Here is a 9,720-nt window from a genome sequence, read left to right as displayed (position 1 = left end):
TGCCCCTGTGTGCCGGGTGCCGTGGCTGTGTCCACGCCTGTGCCCCTGTGTGCCGGGTGCCGTGGCTGTGTCCATGCGTGTGTGCCAGGTGCCGTGGCTGTGTCCACGCGTGTGCCCCTGTGTCCACGCGTGTGCCCCTGTGTCCACGCGTGTGCCTCACACCCTCTCTGGCCGCCAAATTTCATTTTCCACTTGTGAAGAAAGTTTTCCCAGAGCACTGGCTTGCGGACAAGACCGTGGCTGTCCTGTGGTCGAGTGCTTGTCACCCAGAGGAGGTGGCAGCCACGCCGAGCGCCGCCCGCAGTCCCCGGCTACCTCGTCTCCGCGCCGCTGGCCTCCGCCGGAGCCCGTCACTGCCCGGCCCCCGTCTGTCTCCTCCCAGACTTGAGACGACGACGGAGCAGCCCCGGCGCCCCCTCCGCCTGGGCCTCCCGGACACTTCCCGCCCCCAGCCCAGCCCTCACCCACCCACCCGCGCCCGCGGCAACTCCGAGGGGCAATCAAAGGTGAAGAGCCAGGCCTGGCACGCGCGAGGTTCCGGCCCGGCTGCGGGGCAATGTGAATGTACATAGTTTCCACAGAGGTCCAAATGCTCGTGCTGATGATGAAGATGAGGAAGAAGAGGAGGTGTTTGCCAAATAAAAGCATTAAGAGAAGCCAGGGAGCGTACGAGGTTCCCAGGAGCTCCCGCCGTGGTCCCGTGGCCGGGTTTGTCTTCTCCGTTCTCCAGCTTTGCAGGTCCCGCCCCATGCGGTCGTGGGAGCTGCCACTCATGGCTCACGTGCTGAGCCTTCTAACACACAGGGTGGGCCCCGGCCTGCACCTGCTCCCTCAGAGGGTGCCGTCCTCATCTGTTCCCGCCTCTGCCCATCCGCTCCCCGGGCCCTAGGGTGGGCCGGGCAGTCAGGCAACAGGCTCCAGAGAACACCAGGCCTCCGAGGTGGTGCTGGTGGGCGCCCCGGCCTGGGGGAGGAGCCCTGCTCTGTGGGCGCTAGCTAGCCGGCCTGTGCCGCCTGGCTCACTCAGACTCTGTGCCCGTGCCCCTTTGGGACAGCAGCGTGTCCTCCCGCCGGCTGAGTCCAGCCAGACCAGCCTCCAGGGACCGGGCCACAGCAGGGGGTAGGGAGCAGCAGCCCTGCAGGCTGCCTTGGCCGGCAGTGACCCCCACTGGGAGGTCACCCCCTCAGTACTGCAGAGGCCTGGCTTGATGCGCGGCCAGCGGCAGCACGGCCTGGAGCCGGCACAGGTGGATGGGTGGGGGGGCGGCTTGCAGTGGGAGCCGGCCTGGAGGGAGCAGGGGGCTCCGAGGAAGCCGCTGGGCCCCTGTGCTCTGGGAGCCAGCCTCGCCGTGGATCCCTCTCTGGCCCCACGCCCAGCAGACCTGCATGGGGTCCATGCCGGTGGGACAGGTCCTGTTCGCCTGCGGTCTGTCCCTGCCACAGCTTTTCTCACGGTCCCAGAGCGGGAGAGGGGCTGCCTCACACCCATGGCTGGGAGAGGGCTGCCTTCACCCTGCCCCCCAACCAAGCCAAAACCAGACCGGAGGCTGCGCTGCTCTGCGGCTGGCCTGGGGGGCAGCCAGCAGCTCCGGCCCCTGCCTGCCTTCTGGACAGGGCCCCTGGGGCGTGAGCTTGGCCCAGCTCTCCTCTGCTGTCCCCTCCCGCCCAGGGCCAGGCTGGCCTCATCCTCAGGGGTGTGTGGTCCCCGTAGTGGCAGGCGTCCTGTGGCCCGACCTCAGCGGACACCAGGGCTCCCCTTCCACACGTGGACATAGGCCGGGGCAGAGACATGCTGACGTCTTCAGAGAGGTACAGAGGCCTGGGGGCTGGGGCAGGGGTGGAGGACGGAGGGGCCAGCTCCCAGGACACGTGCGGGGGCCAGGGCAGGGGTGGAGGACGGAGGGGCCAGCTCCCAGGATGTGTGCAGAGGCCTGGGGGCCGGGGCAGGGGTGGAGGATGGAGGGGCCAGTCCCAGGATGTGTGCAGAGGCCTGGGGGCCAGGGCAGGGGTGGAGGACGGAGGGCTCCCAGGATGTGTGCAGAGGCCTGGGGGCCGGGGCAGGGGTGGAGGATGGAGGGGCCAGTCCCAGGATGTGTGCAGAGGCCTGGGGGCCAGGGCAGGGGTGGAGGACGGAGGGCTCCCAGGACGTGTGCAGAGGCCCGGGAGGGACAAGCGGAGTGGACAGGGGTCAGGAAGGGCTCTCGATTCAGCTCACCAAATAGATCCTCCGTCTGCACCTGAGCCCTGCCCGGTGCCCCTGCTGCTGGCCTAAGCTGTCAGGTACCCTCCTCCTGACCCATCCACCCTCCACGCACCTGACCCCCAGCACTCTCTCCCAGCTGCCTTCACCCGGGACCCAGTGCACGGCACCCATGCGTCCCTCCCCCTCCTCTGGTCTGGCCCACGACTGAGCCCTCCCATGGCCTTTGTTGTCACTTGCCCTGAAGGTGGCTTCCTGTGTGGGCCCAGGCCTGCTCCAAACACCAGCAGGGACACACGGTCCTGCTGCCGGCCTGGAGGGTGAACGGGGTCAATGGCCTAGCCCCTGCCTGGTGAGACCGGGGGCCAGGGCCGGGCGGCTGCACACCTGTTCAGGGCTCTGCAGTGGGGCCGCTGCTTAGGGTGGGTGCATTCCTTGGCGGGACCCCGACACGGATGGGGCTGCCCCCCACCAGGTCCCAGAGATCAGTGCCTGGGGCAGTGCGGCCTCCCCCAGCTCTCTGGGGGTCCCAGCTGAGTCCCACTGCCGGGGGACCCAGTGTTCGCGGGCCCTGGTGCCTATCCCCACCCCCGGGGCCTCCCTCCCACCTGTGCCGCCTAGCAGGCTCCACCGTGGTGGCGTAACTTGATGTGGCCTGGGACAAGGCCCCAGGGTTACGATCATGTTGGCAGGCACCTGCCTCATGGATGCCTCCGGTTCTGCTGGCCTTGGCACAGGTGCTCACTGCCCGGGGGCTGGGGAACGGATTTACTGGCCCCGTCCTCTTTCCAGAAATCCACAAAGGAGCCAAACCCAGAGGCCGGGCTCTGCCTCCCGAGAGCCGCATCCCTGGCCGTGTAGCCACTGCCGGCCCCGCCCACCGTGTCTGGAGTTTGACCGTGGAGCTGGGACAGAGGTGACCAGGCCCCTCACCTCGAGAGAAAGCCTGTCCTTGGGTCCGAGTCACACGTCGCTCACGACACCTGTCGGGTGCTCGGCACCAGGCAGGAGGCCGTGGGGGTGCGTCCTGGGGAAGCAGCAGCTGGGCACCGGGGCACGGCAGGAGCCCAGGCTCCGTGCCCACAGCTATGCCCCCCTGGGCAGCTGCGGTCAGCATTCAACCGTGGTGCCCCTGGGGAGGCCTGGACAACCCTGGATCTCAGCGGGGACCCTGATGGCTCTGGGCCTGATCCCCTGCCTGAACATGCACTGGCTCAGGGCCACTCACTGGGGAACATGGGCCCTGGGGGACACAGCACTGGGGGACACAGGCACTGGGGGACACGGCACTGGGGGACACAGGACTGGGGGACACGGGGCCTTGGAGGACATGGGGCCCTGGGGGACACAGCACTGGGGAACACGGGGCCTTGGGGGACATGGGGTCCTGGAGGACACGAACCCTGAGGGACACGGGCCCTGGAGGACACGGGCCCTGGGGGACACAGCACTGGGGGACACGGGGCCTTAGGGGACATGGGGCCCTGGAGGACACGAACCCTGAGGGACACGGGGCCCTGGGGGATACGGCCCTGGGGGACACAGCACTGGGGGACACGGGGCCTTAGGGGACATGGGGCCCTGGGGGACATAGCACTGGGGAACACGGGGCCTTGGGGGACATGGGGCCCTGGAGGACACGAACCCTGAGGGACACGGGCCCTGGAGGACACGGGCCCTGGGGGACACAGCACTGGGGGACACGGGGCCTTAGGGGACATGGGGCCCTGGAGGACACGAACCCTGAGGGACACGGGCCCTGGAGGACACGGGCCCTGGGGGACACAGCACTGGGGGACACGGGGCCTTAGGGGACACGAGGCCCTGGGGGACACGGCCCTGGGGGGACTCCATACTGAGTGGGCTTGGCATGGGGGGTCCCTGTCCCACGAGGAGCGCGCTGCAGCCTGGTATCCTGCCTCAGGGCTGCTCCCGTCATTTGGGGCCAGGTGAGGCTGGGGCTGCCTGGAGGAGGGGGCTCAGGCCAGGGACACGGTGTGTCCTGCATGGCAGCTTGGAACAGCCAGCCCGGTGTCAGCCGTCTCCACACAGGGCAGCGATGACTCGGTTTTTCCACTGTAGATGCTGAGCTCAGAGGGGAGCCGGCCAGGGGCTGGGCCCAGGTCCAGCCAGCCTTGGCCTGGACGCGGCCTGCCGCTGTGTCCTGCCCTCCACATGGAAGCTGAACCCAGGGTCCAGGCACACGGGGCGGGCACCTGGCCCGCCCTAACAGGAGAACAGCAGCCGCTGGGCCCCTCCTCGTCCAGCCAGGCCTGGGCCACTGACCACCCTGCCCCCTGTGCAGGCCAGGATACTGGCAGGGAGGCCCGAGAAGAGTGACTGACAAGAGCGACAGAGGGAGAGGCCAGGCACAGCGGCCGCTCGCAGGAGGGGAGCAGCCCAGGGAGGCCTCCTGGAGGCGGCAGCCCTGGACAGGAGCCAGTTCCGTGGATTGTTCCTCCTGGGAGTGTGAGTGCCTGGAACAGTCCCCTGCTCCTGGGCCAAGTGGGTCCCAATGGTCTGACTCTTTGGAAGCGAGAACACGGCCCAGTGCAGTGAGCAAGCCAGGAGGGATGGGGGGGACGGGGGGGACAGCGGCCCAGGGTCACCTGGGGCCACGGCCTCGGCCCCTGCTGCAGGGTTCACAGCTGGGCTCTCCCTCCCCTCTCCAGCACCAAATTCCCAGGGGCCACGCAGGGCAGGCCCAGCGTCCAGCCAGACTCGCGGGGGCGGGCCGGGGCAAGGTGGCCCTCCAAGGTGCAGCGAGGGGCAGGCCAGCAGTGGCCAAGGGCAGGGGACTTCTGCCAATGGCCCGTGGGCCCTAGCGTCCGTGCGAAAGTGCCCGGCACGTCTCAGCAGCTGTCACCATACCGTGGCCCAAACCAGGGGAGCCATGGGGCCTGGACCCAGCCCAGCCCAGCCCAGCCTCTGCTGAAGCCATTCCCTTGGCAGCGGCCCCCGGCCTGACCTGGCCGCACAGACCCTGGGAGCCTGCTCCGAGTCCGGGGACCGGGAGCCGTGCCTCCTGCTCTGCACACCTGGAGGGAGGCGAGCCCAGCCCCCAGCCCCTTCCCGCACGCGAGTGCCCTGCAGGCCCTCCAGGGGAGGAAGGGGGCGCTCGTGAGGCTCGGCCCTCAGCCTCAGGCCTTTCTGGGTCTCTAGTGGGAGCAGCTGGCCTGGGCGGAAGAGCTTAAAACCCAGCAGGGCCGGGCAGGTGCAGCCGTGGAGAGCGAGCCGGGCTGCACCTGCTCACGCCCTCGGTGCTCCCATGTGGCCTTTCCTGAGCCGCGCGCTCTTCCCCCCGCCCACCGAGGCCTGGCTCCAGATGGTCTCCTCGGACCCCGAGGCTCAGGGCTGGGGGGCCTGGGGCAGGACTGAGAAGACCCCAGCGGGGCCAGGTGGGGGGCAGCGGGAGGGGAAGGAAGGGGACGTGGAGGACGACGCTGGCTTCCTGCTGTCTCTGTTGGAGCCGGAGCACCTGGCCGAGTGCCCGGTGCCTGACCAGGTAACAGCTGCACGGCACACCGCGGGGACACGAGCGAGAGCTGAGGGCTGCCCGCTTCCTCCAGGAGGCGGGGCCCCGGGGCGGCAGAGGCGTGCGGAGGCCCTTGGGCAAGCCGCAGTGTGGGGACGGGCTGACCGGGCCGGGTGTCAGCAGGAGCTGGAGGCCATCAAGCTGAAGCTGTGGGCCATGGAGCGGGCGGAGGACACCCCAGAGCTGCCCAGAGCACGGGGCGAGGCCGGGCAGGAGGAGGGCGTCAGGGCCGTGCTGGCCTGCCAGCCACCGGGCACCAAGACCTCAGGTAGGAGCACAGAGCCCGGGGGACACGACCGCCCCCAGCCCCTGTGAGCTTGGGCCCCTCCTCCTCTGCGCACCTGGTGGCCCCCAGGGGTGCCCTCCCCATATACACAGGGACGGAGGAGCAGCCACAGCTGGGAGGCGCTGTGGGTCTGAGGCCACTCTCTCCCCAGGCTGCCCCTTCCCCGGAGCCCCCAAAGAGAAGGTGGAGGCTGACCACAGATCCATCTATGTAGGCAACGTGAGTGGTGGGCAGTGAGGTGGGGTCCCCTGCGCCTCCCAACCCCTAGGGCAGCCACCGGGGTCCTTGCCTGTGGGTGGGGCTGACGTATGGTGGGCGGTGAGCACCTAAAGGCAGGTGCGCCCAGGGGCTAGGCAGGGCCTGCAGTGTGGCACTGCTTGTGTCAATCACCCTCACCCACAGTGAGGTGTTGGTGTGAGTCCCAGCTGCTCCACTTGCAAGGTGGGGTCACAGAGAGGGAGAGAGGTCTTCCATCCGCTGGTTTACTCCCCAGATGGCTGGGCCTGGGCTGGACCAAAGCCAGGGGCCAGGAGTTTCTTCCGAGTCTCCCACCTGGGTGCTGGGGCCCAAGCACGTGGGCATCTTCTGCTTTCCTAGGCACATGAGCAGGGAGCTGCATCAGAAGTGGAGCAGCTGGGACTGGAACTGGTGCCTACATGGATGCCAGCACCGCAGGCAGCGGCGTAACCTGCTATGCCACAGTGCCGGCCCCTGCTCCACTTCTGATGCAGCTCCCTGCTCGTGTGCCTAGGAAGGCAGCAGGTGATGGTCCAAGTCCTTAGGCCCCTGCACCCACGTGGGAGACCCTGACGGGGCTCCTGGCTTCAGCCTGGCCCAGCCCCAGCTGTTGCAGCCTATGGGGAGCAAACCAGATGGAAGGTCCACCAGCTCCTTCTCCTTGTCACTTGGCTTTTCAAATAAGTAAAGGAATATTGAAAGAAAGGCAAAACCGCACGCTGCAGAGGCCAGATCCCAGCCCTGGGGTCTGCACAGGAAGCACTCCCGGGGGCCCCCACTCCGTCCTCCCATCTGGAGGACCGCGCTTGGGGGCCTGTGCACCCTTCCTGAGAACACCCAGGGAAGGGGAGGCCTGTCTGCAGAGCCCCCACACCCGGCAGGTGCCCCTGCCTGTGTCCAGGTAGACTACGGGGGCACGGCCGAGGAGCTGGAGGCCTACTTCAACCACTGTGGGGAGATCCACCGTGTGACCATCCTGTGTGACAAGTTCTCCGGACACCCCAAAGGGTCAGTGCAGGGCTGGGCGCAGGGGCAGGCGGTGCAGGCGGAGGCCGGGCCCTCACCCTGCGGCCCCCACCCCCAGCTATGCCTACATAGAGTTTGCCACCAAGAGCTCGGCCCAGGCTGCCGTGGAGCTGGACGAAAGCATCTTCCGAGGCCGGGTCATCAAGGTGCGTCCCGGGAGCCACTGTGTCCCTCGGGGCCGTCCTTGGCAGCGCAGGGCACTTCGCTGTCCACTGGCCCAGGAGTCCCTGGGAGTGGAGGAAATGCAGGCACAGGGAGGCTGGGCACTTGGCCGCCCAGCCTGAGTCCTGTCCATCACATCCTGGGAGCCACGGCGGGGCGGGCCCCTCAGTCCTTGGAGCTGGGTTTGGTCTGGACCCCCTCTCCAGGGGACCGGGCTCAGTGGGTGACACCTGCCTCTGGATGCGGCTGGAGGTGAGGACTCCCGTGCCCTGGGCAGCCTCGGGGTGGCAACCAGCTTAGAAGACGGACTCTGGATTGCAAATTCCAGGCAGAGGGGCTGTGGGCTGGAGGCTGCTCACCCTGCTTGTGAGCCCAGGCAGGGAAATCCTGGGAGCCCTCCTGGCGGCAGCTTTTGCCCTGGACTCGGCCGTGGGGCAGGATTTGGGCAGCCCTGGCGAGGCAGACTCACGAACAGGGTCTCGGGGCCAGCTGAGCCTTTGGTCCTCCAGGTGCTGCCCAAAAGGACCAACTTCCCTGGGATCAGCTCCACAGACCGCGGGGGCCTGCGGCTGCACCCCGGCTCCAGGGCTGCGCCCTTCCCCCGCGGCAGCCTCCAGGGCAGGCCCCCCCGCTTCAGACCCCGCGGGCAGAGCCGGTGAGTGGGGGCCTGCAGGGCACTGGGGAGGCGGGGCGCCTCCTCCTGCCTGCTGTGGTCAAGACATCCCTGGGGACTAGCGGCCACAGCCCTGGTGTGGGTGCTTCTCCCTGCCCCGCTCACCCGTGCCTTCTCCGTGCAGGGGCCGGGGGAGAGCGGCATCGTGGTTCGTGCCGTACTGAAGGAGCCGGACTTTGAGTGGGGCTGTTCTCAGACCGCCTGATGGCAGCTCCGGGTGCTGAGTGGCGGGCAGGGAGGGAGGTGAGGGGCGGGGGAGATGCGTCCGGCGAGCCACTGCTGCCCCCTGGCGCTCACGTGGGAGGATGACCCCTTGGCAGCCACGGCAGCTACGACCATAGGCCACGGGCCTGGCTCGGGGCTCTGATGGCCCTCGGGAGGGAGGTGCCGGACTGCTGGATCAGTGGGCTCTTCAGCTGACACGTTTTACAGAAAAATGGAAATGTGTATGTCTTAATGGTAACGCATAACTTATTAAATTTGAGTATTTTTTAAAAGCGCAACAGCAGGTTTCCCCACTTACCACGCGACATGGGCCCACTGCAGACAGGTGTGGCCATGGGTCCTAGACAGGGGGGCTGAACCCCACCCCCTGCCCAACTGACAGAGCGTGGACAGCACATAAGGACTACGGCCGCGGCCGCCACCTGCCGTGGGCGTAGCCCTGCCAGCCCAGGAAGCAGAGGTGCCCCCTGCTAACAGCGGACAGGGCCGCCCTCCTCCCCCGTGGGCTGGAGGCTGGGCAGGAGCGCCCAGAGGAGGGGGCGGGGAACTGGGCGGCTGTGCCCAGAGCCAAGGTGCCCTGGCTGTCCATTAACAAGGGGCCCGAGCTCCTCACCCCAGGACTGAGGGAGGCCCCGAGGGGTGTCCTGCGGGTGAGGACCCGGCCCTGGGGTGGAGGGAGCAGCAGGGAGTCTGTAGCCAAGGGAGACACCGTGACCCTGCCGCGTGCCCGTTCTGTCCGATCGAGGTTGGCAGATTTTTTCAAACGCCCGTCCTCTCCAGTTCCAGGCGCGATGCCGCTGGGCCACGCACAGGAACACTCCCTCGTGTGGTTCCTACAGGCCAGCTGCTGTCCCCACCAGGCAAGCCACGTGCCGGGAGCTCCAGCCCCCTTACCTGGGTTCCAGCAGGAAGAAGAAACGGGGACAAGCACAGCACAGGCCGCGGAGCCCCAGTACAGGGTCTGTGCCAACAGCGTTGCTTCTGTACGCCAGCACCCTGCCCCGTGTGCCAGGTGTGCCCTGGCTTCCCACAGCCCGCTGTCCCCTGTCCCAGCCCCTGCCCCGTGTGCCAGGTGTGCCCTGGCTTCCCACAGCCCACCGTCCCCTGTCCCGACAGCCTGCCCCGTGTGCCAGGTGTGCCCTGGCTTCCCACAGCCCGCCGTCCCCTGTCCCAGCCCCTGCCCCGTGTGCCAGGTGTGCCCTGGCTTCCCACAGCCCGCCGTCCCCTGTCCCAGCCCCTGCCCCGTGTGCCAGGAGGTGTGCCCTGGCTTCCGGCAGCCTGCCGTCCCCTGTCCCAGCCCCTGCCCCGTGTGCCAGGAGGTGGGCCCTGGCTTCCCACAGCCCGCCGTCCCCTGTCCCAGCCCCTGCCCCGTGTGCC

The 9,720-nt window shown here is 68.3% G+C and overlaps 1 protein-coding gene across 1 annotated transcript; it reads left to right on the top strand.

The window, feature by feature from the left end:
- The first annotated feature begins 5,467 nt into the window (after positions 1 to 5,467).
- PABPN1L (PABPN1 like, cytoplasmic) lies at positions 5,468 to 8,282 on the top strand. Its single transcript, XM_062177550.1, has 7 exons — positions 5,468 to 5,704; positions 5,858 to 6,002; positions 6,172 to 6,239; positions 7,159 to 7,265; positions 7,342 to 7,429; positions 7,955 to 8,100; positions 8,243 to 8,282. Exons 1-7 carry the CDS (start codon positions 5,468 to 5,470, stop codon positions 8,280 to 8,282), a joined length of 831 nt encoding a protein of 276 aa, XP_062033534.1.
- Positions 8,283 to 9,720: the final 1,438 nt, after the last annotated feature.

This window comes from Lepus europaeus, chromosome 19, assembly GCF_033115175.1.
Source record: "Lepus europaeus isolate LE1 chromosome 19, mLepTim1.pri, whole genome shotgun sequence".
NCBI lineage: Eukaryota > Metazoa > Chordata > Mammalia > Lagomorpha > Leporidae > Lepus > Lepus europaeus.
Note: the sequence above shows the minus strand (reverse complement) of the source record. Positions and strands in the feature narration are given on the sequence as shown.

Coding starts and splice junctions, on each gene's coding strand:
- PABPN1L (XM_062177550.1), top strand. CDS start 5,468: ATGTGGCCTTTCCTGAGCCGCGCGCTCTTCCCCCCGCCCACCGAGGCC. Junction 5,705..5,857: donor AGTGCCCGGTGCCTGACCAG/GTAACAGCTGCA, acceptor GGGTGTCAGCAG/GAGCTGGAGGCCATCAAGCT. Junction 7,430..7,954: donor TCCGAGGCCGGGTCATCAAG/GTGCGTCCCGGG, acceptor TTGGTCCTCCAG/GTGCTGCCCAAAAGGACCAA.